We start from the raw sequence: 17180 nt of genomic DNA, 5'->3' as shown, positions 1-17180 counted from the left end.
AGCACACCACATTCCTTGCACTTTGCTTTATTTCTCTACCCCCAGCATTTACTTCTCGGTTGCAGCACCATCTGATAGCACTTTCTGCAATAATAGAAATGTTCTATATCTGTGCTGTCCAACAAGATGACCACTGCTCACATGTGACTATGAAGAACTTGAAATGTGGTTAGTGTGCCTGGGGAATTGAATTTTTATTTTATTTTATTGTGGTTAATTTCAATTTTAATTTAAATAGCCACATGTGGCTAGTGGCTACCACCATACTCGACAGTGCAGGTTTAGTGACCCCCTCACTAGGATGAAAGCTTAATCAGGGCAGGGATTTTGCCTGTTTTGTTCATTGCTGTGTCCCCAGTGCCTACAAAAGGGCCTGGGTACTCAAGAAGTATCTGTTGAACAAATAAATAAATGAATATGCTAAGAGCTTTCCATGCATTCTCTCATTTAACCATGACCACAGGCCTGTGGGTTGTGTGCTTTTTTCATTCTCACTTTGCATATGTCAAGACTGATGGAGCAAGGAAGTGTTTTGCTAAGGGACATCCAGGTGGTAAGCAGCAGAGATAGCATCTGGACTCTGGAGTGGCTGATGACAGGTCAAGTGCTTTGCTAGAGTTAGACTGGATGCTCCCTTGCTGATTCTGAGATTCTATGGGTCTTTTACGTTTCCTCCCTTGCCAGGCACCTGCAGCACACGGAGCAAGCACCAACTGGCTTGCTGACCTTTACAGAAAAAGATATGACTTGTTTTCTAGCTCTTTCCCTGGGTACCCATGGTGGGGTGTCTTGTCAGTCACTCTGAATCTATGGTTCTTTAGACATCCTTCAGTGCACACCCCCACCCCCGCTATCCCCAACCCCACCCCCCACCCCCCATGGCTCACCAGTTTCTGGGTCGCAGAGCTGCTCACAGGCATCAGTCGTCCTCTGTCCACAGAGGTCCCTCACCCAGGGCGAGGTGGCATTGATCTGGTAATACAGGGACAGCTTGGCCGGGTTCAACCAGTCGGAGATATCCAGGTAGCTCCCTTCACTCACCACGAAGCTGCTCCCTGTGGGTAAACAGAGAGAAAGACAGCTACTTTCTCTCCACTTTCAGGGGACTGATGTGTCACTGCTGATGCTGCAAGCCAGGAACAGACACGTGCATCCAAGGCAACCCCACCCCCACCACATGTGGCCTGTCTTCACTTGTCTATGAACATTTACTGGGCATTTACAATACGCCAGTCATAGCGTCAGGACCCAAAGGGACAGAGACAAATCAGGCATGAGAAAAAGGTCTTCCGTCTAGTGGTTAAGAGTCAGGACCTAGGACAGAGGTGGACATGGGTTCAAATCCCACCTCCACTCTTAATAGCCATGTGGCTTTGGTCCAGTCACTCAATGCCTTCGCGCTCTGTAAAGGGAAATATTACTGGAACCCACCTCATATGGTTGAAGTATGAATGAAATAAATTAATGCAGACCAAATGCTTGTCTGGTACCTGACTTGTTCTAATAAAGAAATGACTGAATATTAAATTTTAAGAGAAAAGATAAAGCTAATGTCCCTGTCCCAGGCATTCCCTCTAGAACAGAGACCAGGTGGGTAGCATCAGTGAGAGAGATGGGACTAGTAAGGGAAATTGCAGCCAGTCCTTTCAGCCTAGATTTTGTTGTTGTTGTTGTTGTTAGTCTGTTTTTGAGAGACAGAAAGAAAGAGAGAGAGGAGCCCAAAGGAATCTCTAAGGAAAAATCTGTAAAGAAAATATTAGCACCCGTACAATGAAAAAAGGCCTTGGGGACAGGTGCAAAATGGCAGAGTAGGAAGTTTTATGGATTTCTCCCTCAACTAAAAAAATGAGATGGAAAAGAGATTGGAATTGACTAGGTGGCAACCTTGGAATCAGAATGGACATTTAGAACAGCTACAGGAAGGCTGCAAGGAGCGAGAGGCTGCCCAGAGTTCCTGTTTTGTAAGTGAGAGCATGACCTGTGACCAGTCCCCATTCCTCAGACCCCACGGCAGCGGCTGTAGAAAAGGCAGTGGACACACACCCCATTCCAGGACCCACCAAGGTGAGGGGTGGGGGGGGGTGCAGAGCAGCAGAGGAAACCTCTCCCTCCAAAAGTTGGGGCTGAGATTCAAGGTCAGTGTGGGGGATCCCCGAGGGAGTGCGGGCGTTAGCCTTGGGTTTTGCCCTCTAGACAGCAGTAACTTCCAGCTCCTGCCAGCATCCCCCAGGGCATAAAGAGCCACTGCACCTTCTTTTTCTTTTGTTTCTGAGTGTTTCTTGGTCTGGCTGATCCCTGAGGGCCCAGAGCAAATGCTGGCCTTGGGAAGCAGTGACTTCTGGCCTCACACCATCATCTACTGGGAAGTAAAAGGCTGGTGCACCTTTCCTGGGAGGCAGGTTTCTTCTTTCTCTTTTTTGTTTTGTTTGGTCTGGTGAATCCCCGAAGGCCTAGCACTGACGTTAGTGTCGGCTTCTGCTCTCTAAGCAGCAGCAGCTTCTGGCCTCACGTTCAGCATCTAACAGAAATAAAGGGTCAGTACAACTCTTTTTGGGGGGAGGGGTGGAGGTGATCATTTTTTTTTTTCCTTTCTCTTTTTGTTTTCTGTGGATTTTGGGGGAGGGTATGGCACATCCCTCTGGGACCAGCATGGACGCTGGGGTTTTCAGCCTTAACAACATGAACTTCTAGTTTTCTACTTGCATTTAACAAAGAGACTTGGAGAGGCAGTACACTTTTTTTTTTTTTTTGAGTGTGTGTGTGTGGTTGTTTTGTCTGTTTGTTAGTATTTTTTTTTGGCTTCTCTCTCTCTCTCTCTCCTTTTTTTTTTTGTAGTTTTTAAAATAATAGTTGGAGATTTCATTACACCACATTTACAATAGCTTCTAAAAGAATAAAACTCCTAGGAATAAATTTAACTGAGGATATAAAAACCTTTACACTGAACACCACAAAAAGCTTCTAAAATAAATGAAAGTAGACCTAAATAAATGGCAAGACATACCATGTTCATGGATTAGATGAGTTAATATTGTTAAGAGGTCAATATTCTGTCAAATGATCTACAGATTCAATGCAAACTCTATCAAAATTTCAACATCCTTATTTTGCAGAAATGGAAAAACTGACATTCAAAGTCATATAGAATTACAAGAGGCCCTGCAAAGCCAAAACAATTTTGAAAAAGAAGGACAAACTTGGAGGATTCACAGTTCCAATTTCAAATTGTACTACAAAGCTACAGTAATCAAACAGCGTGGTGCTGGCATAAAGATAGATAAATAGACCAATGGAACAGAACAGAAAGTCAAGAAATATCCCCATATATATATGGCCAATTGATTTTTGACAAGAGTGCTAAGAACATGCAGTGGGGAAAGAACAGCCTCTTCAATAAATCACATTGGGAAAGCTGGACAGCCACAGACAAAAGAATGAATTTAGACCCCTAACATCACTCCATATACAAAAATCAACTCAAAATGTATCAAGGATCTAAATATAAGAATACAAAGTACAAAATTCTTAGAAAATAACATAGGGGTAAATTTGCAAGGCCTGGGATTCAGCAATGGATTTTTAGACATGACACTAAATGCACAAAGTAATGAAAGGAGAAAAAAAAAGATAAACGTGACTTCATCAAAATTTAAAATTTTTGGAATCAAAGGAAATGATCAAGAAAGTGAAAAGACAACCTACAGAATGGGAGAAAACAGTTGCAAACTTTATATCAGATAAGGGCTTCTAATATCCAAAATACATAAAGAACTTGTACAATGCAACAATAAAAAGACAAACAACCCAATTAAAAAATGGGCAAGGAACTTGACTAGACATTTCTCCTAAGAAGGTATACAAATGGCTAATAAGCATAAGAAAAGATGCTCATTATCATTAGTCATCAGGAAAATGCACATCAAAACCAAGAGATGCCACTTTACAATCACATGGATGGCAAAGAAAGAAAGAAGATAGGAAAAAAGGAGAGAGGGAGGGAGGGAAGGAAGGAGGGAGAGAGGAAACAGCAAGTGTTGGAGAGGATATGGAGAAATAGGAATGCTACTGCATTGTTGATGGGAATGTAAAATGGCATAGTCACTGTGGAAACCCAATATGGCAGTTCCTCAAAAAGGTAAATATAGAATTACCGTACAACTTGGCAATTCCATTTCTCAAAGAAAGTGAGAAATGGGTCCAAACAGATACTTGTACATCAATGTTTATAGCAGCATTATTAACAATAACCAACAAATGAATGGATAAACAAAATGTGGGACATACATGCAATGGAAAATTATTTGGCCAGAAGAAAATAATGAAGTTATGAGACATCCTGCAGCATGGAAAAACCATGAAAACATTATGCTCAGTGAAAAAAGTAAGGTACCTAAGGACAAATATTGTATGATATCACTTACAGCAAATTTGCAGAGACAGAAAGTAGATTAGAGGTTACCAGGGAATGGAAGGTGGGGGTCAGAGGGAGTGTTTGGGGAAAAAGAAGGCCTTGGTGTTAGGAAACAATAGGGGGAGGAGGAGTTTGGGGTGAACTGGACACTGCACGCTCTATCATAGCGGGGCATCTGCAACTCAGCCCCAACCAGTTCTTTCTACCTGGGACTCAAGTCCTGTGTTGTCATTTGTTTTGATTTTCTTTGAGAGAAGCTTAAAATTCTAATTTTTATTATAATCAACCAATTCTTAAAATATTGCTAAAATTTACTCTTGAAAGCTGGTGTAAGGCAAACAGAGGACCTCATTTTGCAATCTTCTCTCCAACATGCTCTCATTAATCCATATGTACACATATGTATATACACATTTCTATATATACATGTGTATATGATATACTATATATAGATAACATATATTATACACACACGTATATGCACAAACACATACATACATACACATACACACATCTTTTGGCAAGCAATAGATGCCCATCCAGAGTGTCTGCACATTCTGGGTAAATGGGGAGTGCATGTACACAGCAATAATGCAAAGGCAGAATTTCATGAGGGAAGAAAAAGAGCTCAGGCAGGGCCAGGCTTCACAAAGCTGGAATTGGAGAATGGTTCTAAATTCATGGCAGTCCTAGGGACTTCAGCAGCAGGAGATCTTAAATTGTTTTTCATAATTAAAGTGACTCAGCTTCTCCTCCTGTGTCTGCCTCCATCTACCTCAGTGTCAACCAACAAAATCTTTCCATGCATGCAATTCAAATTTCCCAAAGAGGGACCTAACGGGCTCAGTTAATAAGCATCATATGGGTTTGACGGAGCCCATCAGACTCTGCGGGGTGAGCCATGGTTGGGATCCTCTAGGGTCTGCTGCCCAGGTGCGGTCAGGTAATGTGGCTGGTAATGGTCAGGAAGGTGGGGTCACAGGGACCCTTATTTGGCCACCTGAAGGTCTAAGACTGGGTGGGTACTTTTCTCTGAAAAGGGCAGGGGCATGGAAGACAAGGGTATCTTCTCTAATGCACAGATACTGTGATTTATATCCATGCCATGGAATGAGCTCTTATGAAACAGCACAATGGACAACATGATTTTTAGTGAGGCTGAAAGAGGAGTCTATGTGAAGCAGAAGGAATTAGATAACAGTATAAAGCTCTGAGATAAGGAATTGACCACATTTGAAGTTGGCCCTAAAGCCACTGGCAGCTAAAGCAAAAAAAAGGAGTATGCTGGATTCCGTATTTCAAATTTCTGGCACAAGAAAATATGCAAATCTATCTGTAAAACCACATTCCCCCTGCCTGGACCTAGGCCCAAACACAAACATGGGACATGGATCTTTGTATAAGGCATTGAACATCAGTATCAACCACATATTTTTATTTTAAAAAGCACAGCCATGCTGTTTAAATGTATAATTCTTCTATTTATTCTCACTAAAGATTAAGGGATGGATATTGAATTGTGTTCCAGGGCTGAGTTTGGCTAATCCCAGTACTTCAAGAACGATACACAGTGCAGTGATGAATAGAATAGAGTCTGCAAGACACAGATTCAAATTCTTACTTTGCTGCTTACTGGCTCCTTAAACTTATGCAAGAAAATAAATTCTCATTTGCCTCATATGAAAAGCATGAATACTAATTCCCCTTTCACAGGGATAACATAAAGATTAAATAGGATTCCCTAGAAAACACATTCAAAGGTAGAGAATGGCATGCAGAAGGATATGGGGGGGGGGGGGGGTAGGTCTCCAGGGAACAACACTTGGAAAGAGCAAAGTGAGATTGGGCAGAGGGAGAAGTTCAACTGCCATGCCGTTGCAGCAAAGCCCCAACTGATTCCATGGGGAACTCTGGAGCTGGGGTGGTCCTTTGGAATTGTCCCCAGTTGAGGCAACGGTGATTTGCGCCTCTACATGAACCAGGCTTGGCACTTCTACATTAACCAGTCCTAACCTGTGGGCTATCCCTGAGGAGGGGGCATGGTCTTGGGTAAAGTGGCCCCATTCAGTGGAGGACAATTCCCCAAGAAGGGCTCAGGTGAGAGGGGGCCACCTCAAATCTTCCTAGTGATGGGGGGAATGAGTGTCGGGGTCCTATGGGGGATCAAGCACAGCACCATGGCATCCACTGCAGTATGTGAAGTGTCTGGCGTGTGGTGAAATCTCAATTAACAGGAGCTATTTTTATTATGATTTGGATTCTTTATGAACTTGGAAGCTTTACATGCAACAAAGTTAACGGCTCTCTCTCAAACACAAGTCTACTTGGAAGGGTCTGGCTCAAAAGCAGGTTATCCTTAACTTTTCTAAAAAGATGCTCTCCAAAGTCATACTGCTGGCTGAATGGAAGAAGGGGACCACTATCCTTTGAGAATCCTCTCTGTGCCAATCCCTGAGATGAATGTGTTATACATTCTGATTACTTAATCCTTACAGCAGCTTTGCAAGTATTTACCCCATTTTACAGAAGGAAAACATGAGGTTCAGAGAGAAATTGATCTGGCCAAATTTGAGGAGCTAGTAAGTGAAAAAATTGGAAACAATCCAGGGTTTTCAGCCTCCAAAACTGGTTCCTGCCCATTACTCCAGGCTGTCTTGAGACTCAGGGGCTTTAGGTGTCAGACAGGTTGCTTCCTATGGTTCTTTCACCCCTTCTCTGGTGTTCTGTGCATTCATTCCTCTTTAGTGCCTTGTCCAATAGTGTTGAGGGCTTTCCTGCTTCCTCTCATAGACTGTGATTTCCAATAGGAAAGAGGTCTTGACTTATTAACTCTTATCAATTCAGCCTTCAGTAAAATGCCCGACACACACTAGGAGTTTAGTCAATATCTGTTGAGTGATTTAATGAAACCAAAGTCACATGCCCGAAGAGAGGGACGGTCATCTCACTTCATCGTGGGGTCATAAAGCAGGAATACCTCTACACTGATCCCAGAGTTTATTTTTTTTTACTTTTTTTCTTCTGTGAGAGCCAGAACATAAGATTAGCTCTCAGAGTCTCTACAGGTCCAATCCCAAACTTAAACTTCACTCTCAGGTCTCCTAAGCTCTGTTCACCACACGGGCCTGTGATGTGGATGGAAAAGCAGGGAGGCGGGTAGAGGGACTCAGTGTGGAGGGCCAAGGATATGTGGCCGGAGGTATCACACAGTGACAGGAAGTTACTCTCTGCAAACTTTAGTCACCAATCTTAATCTATACATGTGGTCACTTCACCAACATTGAACCCTGGCCAGTGGAATAACTAGCCACAGAGATGAATGAGAAATAGGCCAAAACCCTCAAGAAAAAGGCATTGCCTTTGAAGGTAAAGGGCAAGTAAAAAGGGGATCCAAGAGGAGTCACGAAAGAGCTGGTCTTTAAACTTGACCTTGAAGGATGTCAAAGAGAACAATAAATTAGGTGAAGTTTGAGACAGAAGAAGCATGGCACAATGAACTAACTGTCTGACACTGTGCGGCAACCTATGTGGCATTTGTCCCTTAATGTTTGACTCAAGACCTGGTCCACCGTCCCCTTAGTCACTTTAATATTTACTAGGAGTTCCACTCAACTAGCACCTACATATGCTGGATTCAAGAATCATTTGTGTATTTGTTCGTTTAACAAACAGATCAACTACTATATGCCAGGTGCTGTCCCAGGCTCTGGATGACCAAAACCTGGTCTCTGTCTAATGCCTCTTATGGTCTCGAAAGGGATATCAAAGACGGCAAACCTAAGGGAAAGTCTGAGTGGGTTCTTTGTTTCTTCTCTCACTCTCCCATCTAGATTGTGCAGTCCTCAAAGGCAAGGACCATGATTCATTTAACTCTGCAACCATCAGTGTTTAGAATGTAGCAGAGATTCAGAAGACTTAGAGCCTCTTGGGGCAAGGGTGTGTGGAGAGGGAAGGGGAAAGAAAAAGAGAGGGAGAAGAGAGGAAGAGAGAAAGAGACCAAAGTCAAAGACTGGTAAGCAACTCTCCCTGAGTAAATTCAAGTTTTACTTTGAGAATAAAATCTATGTAGGAAAGGAATGAAAATGCCTTCTTCCATAGGTCACAAATTTCCTCTGCACTCTTTCATTTTCCTGACTTAAGATCAAAAGTATCCCCCCTTTTGGGGTGTCTCTGAGAATCTGCTCTGTGTTCAAATTCATCTCCCCAGAGAGCAATGACTCTGAAATGAATCTCTGCCAAATCTAAACTTCAATATGTCATGTTTCCTTAGTTAAAAAACTATATATATATATATATATATATATATATATATTTTTTTTTTTTTTTTTTTTCTCTACCAGTGGCTTGTGGGAATATACATCATCTAATTAGCCAAATGGATTTTCAGTTCAGCCCAATCATTTCCTTATCTAGCATCTGAAGCCTGGTGTTGCTCAGGGGACTGCACGGGCACCGAGGTCCTCATTAACTCTGATCTTCAATTACATTGATTATAAGCCTGCTTCTGTATTTGTGCAGCATAGATCAGGGGTGAGCTGAGGAGCTCAGGCCACTTCACAGTGTTCTCTGCAAAGCCAGAGGCACATCAGCCCCCAAAGAAAGAGAAAGCTCATGGATGAGAACTAAAAATACCAAGGAAGGAGGTATCACCAGACAGAACTGCCTGGAGAGCCAGACAGCAGCAGCAAATTCCTTTCATTACACCTCGAATCATGAGACAGACCTCTGAGAACCATGGAGAGAAGATTTCAAAAGACGGCTCTGGTCACAGTGGTGAATGGGGAGCTAAGGAATGAAAGATTGCATGGGTGAGTGATGGTCTCCACAAAGGAAGCACAGGGACTTTTTTGGCCAAGAGCATTCAGCTTTCCTTTTTTTCTTTCTTTGGGTACAAAATGATTAAAGGTTCCCTTCCTACTGTTCCATCATGTATCCCCCCGGATCCCATCTGTCAGGGTCGCTGACTGGGAGAAATGTCTTTGCTTGGCACAGGGTGAAAAACAAACTGTGATGAAAGTGGAAATGAGAACCCCTTCTACTATTAGCCCAAAAGACCCATGAAGAAAACACCGTCTCCCATCCCTCTCCTCTTCTGAGGCCACAGATCCCCAAGTCAGGCTTGAAAACATTTCACCCACCTACCAGTGATGGAAAGCTATTTAAGGAGCGAGAGACCAAAATCTGCGAAAGTGGAGAAGGGTTGTTTTTAACAGCTTGAGGGTCTGTGCGAGTGGGCAGAGACAACCTGGATGGCTGTGAGTTCTCGGTCTGAGAGAGTAACTCTCTAGGGTCATCATGTGCAGGTTGGTGGTGGGTGGTTCTGTTACCAGTGTCTCTGGGAAGATGATCAGCCACCCATCTCTAAATCTTCCCCTCCTGTCTTCCCCTTCCAGCTCACTTCCCTCCTGTCATCCACTGCCCACCTTTTTCCTGGATCAACTTTAAACTTCTATTCTGACTCTCCCTATTTCTGCATCTTTTGATGTTGGGGACAATTAAGGTAGCATATATAATATTCACCTTCAGCGATACCGGTAACATGCAACATAGCCACCAGACCTAATGCAAAAACAGCCTAAGCTATAAAATTAGCCTTCTTCTAGAACGTAACAGTAGTTCCCGCCCAAGCAATAGCTAGTTCCCGCCTAAACAGTAGCCGCCCATTGACCATCCACCCCAGCAACAGCTACCACCAATCCCAGACCCCCAGCAACAGCAACCGCCAATCCCCCTACGTTTGCCTTCCACCCTAGGAACAGCAGCAGCCAATCCTAGATCGCCACCCGTCCTTACTAGCCACTCCCTCCACCCTTAGAGTATATATACGCTGCCTCTTCAATAAAATTTTGCAGCTTGATCAGAAACCTGTCTTGCTGTCATTCCTCGTGTCTCTTGTCCCATACCATTCCTCCCTCACAGGACTCGGAGCCTCCGTTGAACGTCCCGCGGGCCGGGACAATTTGACAACAAATATCTCTTAAACTTGCCATTTGCTCCATTAACCTTTATTTTGTGTCATGGATCTCTTTGCCAGTCTGGTGAAGCCTATGAATCCCTTCTCAAAATAAAATTTTCAAATGTTTAAGCAAAATGCATAGTATTGAAAAGGAAACCAATTGATGAAACATCATCCTATTTGTGGACCCCTATGAGGTTCATGGAGCCCAGGATAAAAACCTTGGTATGATCTAAACTATTTTCATCCATTCCCCAGATGCTCAGCCTGCTGCCTGACCTGGTTCCAAACACTTCGATGTCACTGGATGGACAAAGGAGAAGCAGAGTGATTATAATAATATGAAATACTGCCAAAGTGTGTGAATGAGATGCAAATGACAAAGGAAAGAAGGCAGCTAAGCAAACACTGATAAATTCCAATATGAGTTCATCCAAAGGGATTATTTTGAAAGGGGGTCAACTTCTTTCCTTTTTTTCATTTACATGAAAATACTATTCTAAAGCTCTGAAGAAGATGGAAACTTGGTTAAGATTGGAATCTTCTTATGACAATCATACAATAGAACAGAATTGTATGATGCTAAGATAGCAATATATTTAATTTTAAAGAATATTAGAAGACAATGAATTCCTCTATCCCAGGGTTTCTCAACCCCTAATCAGCCTTTTTAGGCATTTTTCCCCTAATCACTGACCCCCATGAAATTTTAATACACAAATACACAGTATAAAGATAGTGTTTATTTGTTTATTTACTGTATGTATCTATGTCCTACATACATGCAAAGAGTAAAATCTTTTGCCTCTACCCCTAAAAATTGATTTTTGCCCCTTTGGAAATGAAGTTCCCATAGAGAATGCATACTCTAGTTAGATCCCCTTATTTTAGAGTTAAAGAAACTGAGGTTTAAGAAAGGGGAAGGATATGTCCACAATCCCACTGGGATTAGTGAAATATGCACAAGTATAACCTAGGCTTTGTGACTCCCAACCTCTCAGCGCTGCAAGGGAAATGAGGGTCAGAGAGATTCAACTGACTTTCCAAGGCCACAAAGCCGGGAAGTGCCAGGATCAAACGAGAACCCAAATGCCATGACTTCTAGCTCAGAGCCCCTTCCATTATGTCACAGGGACAATGAAGGACAGATCCTGGGGCGGGGGGGGGGGGCAGTAAGTAAGCTTCCTCACTGGGAGAAGGATGGGCTGATAACCAAGGGGTCTGTGGAAGAAACACTGCAGAACTCATCAGGAGCCGTCCTGGTTAGAGAAGCATGGGAATGCACAGGCCACTGGCATTTGGGGTGTTTTATTTAGAAAAATAGTTGCTTCCAGGTAAAGCTGTCCCGAAGTCCCAGGCCCCCTCCGGCAAATGGAGGTTTACCTGAAGTGCCAGACTCGCATTTGTTCCAGACAGTTTTCTATCCTCCCCACCTCAAACTGTGATCAAAGTCTGGCTAGAACAGATTGCCAGAGAATTCCACATGCCTTAATGTATCCTGGGTCTTGCTTCAAAGATGAGTTATGGGTGTTTGAGTTTGGAAAAATGATGTTTGAAGTTTTGACATTTCAAAATATTATTTTTTCCCTAGAGATTCAACAATTTGGTACCGAGCTAGGTAACAGGGAAAAGAACAAAGTCATGAAAAGCTTCACATTTGTGTTTTACTCGCTTACAAAATTTTTAAAGAAGAATTTTAGTTCAAGATTGAAAGTAGCTATTTACTTTTATTTAAGAATACCCTTATTGATTTTATTTTCAGTTTCCTCATTTCTTTTGGGGAATTTATGCATTGGACCCAATCTCAATGTGGGATTTCTTCTTGAATGAACATGGTGGACAGTTGCTCCCAAAACTCAAAGATCCTTTAGCTCTGATTTCATACTATTGAAAAATCTCCGTCTCTGTCGGCCTCTCAATATGATATGAGTTTATATGGGAAGAAATGGGCTGGACTCTGGAGTCATACAGGTTAGAATTAAATCCTGGGCTGTCTACTAAGTAGCTGTGTGACTCTGGAAAAGAAATCACTTAAATTTGGTAAGCATCCTCTATTTGTTTATCTGTACAATGGAAATAGTGCTTACTTCATAGGGAGTCTGGGACCATTAAGTTAAATGCACTTAAATTGCCTAAGATCAGAAGAGTCCTTGGCTAAGGCTTCTGTGTTGTACTATACCAGGGAGCACAATTTACACAGCAGACAATGCATTCTATTTATAATTGTATGTATACCCTTACAATATGTGTTACTGAATATTTTATATATGTGTATATAATCGTATAATTGCACAATCTATGTAGTTAAGCATACCTATGCAAACATACATACATATATAAACATGCATAATTCTACAAGTAAATGTATCCTCTGTGGATGGTACTTCCTCGAGTTGTGCAACATGGTATTTCTGCCTGGGGCACAGTGAAATATTAGTTTTATCAAAAAAAAAAAAAAAAAAAAAAAGCCCCTTGCTGTCACCTATGCAGGTTATGCTCATTTCTGCTAGGCTGACTCCCAGGGCTCATCTTGGCACATCTCCTCAGATTTTCACAATATCCCTGGGTGAAATGGGTAGAATGGGAAAGGGGGATCCTATTACTTCAAGATGGGTTGCAGGACTGAGGAAACACTATGAATGCTGTAGCAGAATTCCTGGCACATACTAGGCTAAAAAAATGTGGAATGAAAATACAAAATGCGTGGCTGAGATATGACTGGCGGACTGACTGAATACAAGAATGAATGCATCTTGGGATGCTCCTGACCCACTACCTTAACTACTTTCTCTTCCCTGTTGCCACCTCTTCACCAGCCCCCCGCCCTTGTCTACAAGAAGCATTTCTTCATGCTTTCCCAAGGAATCTGCACAAACATTAGGGGCTTTTTGGCAAAGACAATTCACAACTGTGAGCACTAAGAATAACCATATTAGCAATGCTTCCCCAGCTCTGTTTCATTACTATAGGGTGGGTTCAGTGCCAAACAATCAAATTAGGCCCAGGCACCTGACTTCTTTTGTAGTCTCGGGCTGAGTGTGCATGTGTGTGTGTGCACTCACATGTGTTCCTTTCTCTGTGCATCTGTTACCCCCTATTCTCTTCTCCTTCATCTAGAAATGGCATCAGTGGGAAGAATGCAGTCCTTAGAGTTGGCACACCTGGATTCAAAAGGTGATCCTACCACTTACCACTTGGGTGACCCTGGTAAATGATTAATATTTCTCTTCTCAGCTTGCTCGTCTAAAAGAGGATGAATGATAACTTCCCTTGCAGTGTTTGCATGAATACTGAATGTGACTGGGCATGTGCCCGACTCATGGAATACACTTACCAAATGGGAGATGCTATTTCTGTTGCTGCTATTAATCTATTTGATCTTAGAAATCACTCTGGAGGGCAGGCATTCCTCTTATCTCCATTTCACAGACAAGGAAACTGAGGATGGAAGAGTTGAAGTGACATACCCTGGATTACACAGCAAGTAAATTGATGATTCAAAACTAGAATTCAGTTCTGCCTGTCCCTGAACACAGGGCTCTGTCTATAACGCCAGGCTGCCTTTGGTTCTTCTCGCTTCAGGAAGATCCATTCATACTGGTAGATTTTTTTTTTTTTTTTTTTTTTTTTTTTTCCTTTGGCTTCTTTCAAAGTTCATCTCTGGCTATTTAAATACTGAGCTCCTAATAGTGGTGCTGAAATACAAATCAGACCACGTTAAAAGAGAAAGACAAGGAGAGAGTTGGCAGCGGGAGGGTGACCCAATATTGTAATTTAATACTTATTTTCTCCAAAGACATGTAATACATCCTCCTGACATTTCCAGGAGATATTTTCTGGAAACTGGACAATAATTCAAATTAATGCTAAGCTTCAATCTAATTGTTTTATGATGTTACAAAGGACTACATGGGACAAAGCTTCCAAAAAGCAGAGGATTCAAGTCATAGTGATGGAACAGATTTCACTGTCTGGCACAGATGAGAACAGCTGTCTAAATATATAATATTGGTACCTGGAGCAACATAATAAAGGAGATCAGCTATCAGCTCTTCACCAGCCAAACTCTACTAGGAATTATTGGAAAGATAAGGAGAGAAAGAATAAGATTTTTATTTGAGGGCCAACTGAAAGCCGTGGGGGCTCAAATAGACTGTAGTGTGTCTGAGATCTCCATTTCTAATATGTGATATATTTGGGATGAATTCTTCCATTGTGTTCCTGGAGGGATTTGGTGGTGTGTAGCCTGAGGGAGCCACCTCTGAAGCCAGACAGAAGTGACTGGAACCCCAGTCGTACTACCTCCTTGACAAAATGGGGACAATAGTATCTACCACACTCTCCTATGTGTAAAGGTACATAAAGATGTCCATGGTTGCAAAAGAATATATCGGATCTTATCTTAGGTTAAAAAAATAGGCAAATGGCAATTCCACGTGCATTTGCATTTGTGTGCACGTGTGTAGCAAAATACTGGAAGGCTTTTTACAGCAAAACCAGTTGTCAACCCAAGGGACAAGGACTGGTAATACGAAAGACAATGTTTTGACTTGAATTGGGTCCCCCCAAAAGATATGGTGAAGTTCTAACCCCCATGACCAGTGACTGTGATCTTATTTGGAAATAGAGTCTCTGTGGGTGAAATCTAGTTGAGAACATACTGAATGAGGGTAAGCCCTAACCCAGTGTAATTTGTGTCCTTCTATGAAAGAGGAGAAGAGACACACAAAGACACAGAGAGGAGAACACCAGAAGACAGCAATGCACAGGGAAGGCTACGTGAAGACAGAGGCTGAGATTAGAGTTATGCAGCTACAAGCCAAGGAGTGTCTGTGTCCACCAGAAGGTAGAAGAGGCAAGGGAGGATTCTTCAGTAGAACCTTGGCCTGCCAAGAAATCTGATTCTAGAATTCAAGGCTCCAGAACTGTGAGAGAATCAATTTCTATTTGTTAAGCCTTCTAGCTGTAGTACTTTGTCATGACGGCCCTTGGAAACTAATACACTAGGCCATTTAGTGTTTACTTCATTGTCTCATGATACTACTACCACCACCACTACTATCACTACCTCTGCTACTAAAACACCGTCAACCTCAGAATATTTGTATAGAAATAAATCATAGAATATATATAATATTATGGAATTATATCAAACAAAGTACTTATTATTTCCTTCTTTGTTCTTGGCAACTGAGGAATTTGGTCTTTCTCCCTTGGAACAGGGAGAGGCATGGGGAGAAGGGAGGTAGCAATTGACTAAATGGTGCCATTGCCTTCCTCCCATGTGTGTCCTCATAGCCCCACCTCCTTGTCTTCGCTCAGGCTGTCCCTTGATCATATCTATCCTCCTCATCATATATATCATCCCAGGTCAAGCCAAAGGCAACCTCTTCTTTACATGGTCCTCTCATCTGGAAATGGCCTACTGCACTCCCAACAGCCTGGTATAGTACAGGCATCTCTCTCCTATGTTGCAGAGTCACTACTGATGCACCTGAGTTCAGTGCCACTTACTGAGCATCCACTATGCAGATAAGCATGCTGATGTGTTACCTACCTCAGAAGAGAGTGAACTTTCAAAGGGAGAAACCATATCTAAGTCACCTTTGAATTCCCATATCTAAGCATAGTGGTTGGCACTTAGCAGGCAACTAGTAAACATTTTTGAATTAATGGACATATAGGTAATGAATGATGATATAAACTATTTGGAGATAACCTTCGATATTATCAAATGGAAATAAAAGAAGCAAACCACACAGTTCTCTTCCCACAGTTTCCAGTGCTGTCTCAAATTTCACATTGAGACTCACTAATGGGCCTTAATAATCAGCAATTTTTGTTTAGCATTTAAGAGAATCATAAATTTATATCCAGTATCTCATGTGATCCTCATGGCAAGAGATATTAGAGGCTCTGGAACCAGACATATCTGTTTAGCGGCTGTGTGGCCTTGGGAAAATTTATTGCCCTCTTTGGGATTTGTAAAAAAGGAAAAAAATGAGGAAAATAATGGTAACTACCTCATAGAGTTACTGCCAGGAAGAAATAAGTTAATGCATGTAATGCAATTTTTATGGTGGTTGGTATTCAATTAGATTAAATTTTCAGTATATGTATATATGTTCCAGGGAGTGATTATCATTCCCATATCACACATAAAGCAGTTGAAGGCTGTAAAGGAGGTTTCTTGCCCAAGGTTGCACATAATTATTTAATTGCAAACTTGAGATTAGAATCCAGATGTCCAGACCCCAGGTACTGGGCTTCCTCTCCTGTCACTTTCCTTTTTAACAGGATAATTATCTTGTTGAACTTCTGAAAATATTTATTTATATAGTCTACTAATCTTGACTGAGCACCACATTTGTGCCAGTCCTGATTGTAAGTAATGGGTATTGAGCAGGGAACAAAAAGGACACAGCCCTTGGCCACAGACAGTGTACAATGCTGGGTAGGAAATGAGCATTCAACAAGTAAACACACTAACACTTCTATGGATATAAATAAAAAGAGTGCTGTGGAGAAAGGAACAAGCTATTGGGAAATCCAACAGGTAATTTGTGTGTGTGTGTCTGTGTGTGTGTGTGTGTGTGTGTGTGTACTAGGGTGGGGAAAGGAGGGTGGTAGCAAAATACTGGAATGCTCCTTGCAAAGTGAAGTTGCTAAACTAGAAAATACGTTGGGTTCTGTTTTCAGTACGAACTCACAGTAGAAAAAATGATGATAGGTAAAATAGGGGACACAAAGGGTATCTGGTGTATATGTAAGCTTCTGCTTGCAAACATAATTGTCCTTTTGGGGATGCTAAGT

The 17180-nt window shown here is 42.0% G+C and overlaps 1 protein-coding gene across 3 annotated transcripts in view; it reads right to left on the bottom strand.

The window, feature by feature from the left end:
• ASTN2 (astrotactin 2) overlaps positions 1 to 17180 on the bottom strand; it is a 926574-nt gene that overhangs the window by 538981 nt on the left and 370413 nt on the right. For all 3 annotated transcript variants that reach the window (XM_037797191.1, XM_037797194.1, XM_037797193.1), the window contains exon 7: positions 888 to 1055. In XM_037797191.1, coding sequence (XP_037653119.1) covers positions 888 to 1055 — 168 coding nt within the window. The remainder of the gene's footprint in view (positions 1 to 887; positions 1056 to 17180) is intronic.

Source organism: Choloepus didactylus, chromosome 10, assembly GCF_015220235.1.
Source record: "Choloepus didactylus isolate mChoDid1 chromosome 10, mChoDid1.pri, whole genome shotgun sequence".
Lineage (NCBI taxonomy): Eukaryota > Metazoa > Chordata > Mammalia > Pilosa > Megalonychidae > Choloepus > Choloepus didactylus.
Note: the sequence above shows the minus strand (reverse complement) of the source record. Positions and strands in the feature narration are given on the sequence as shown.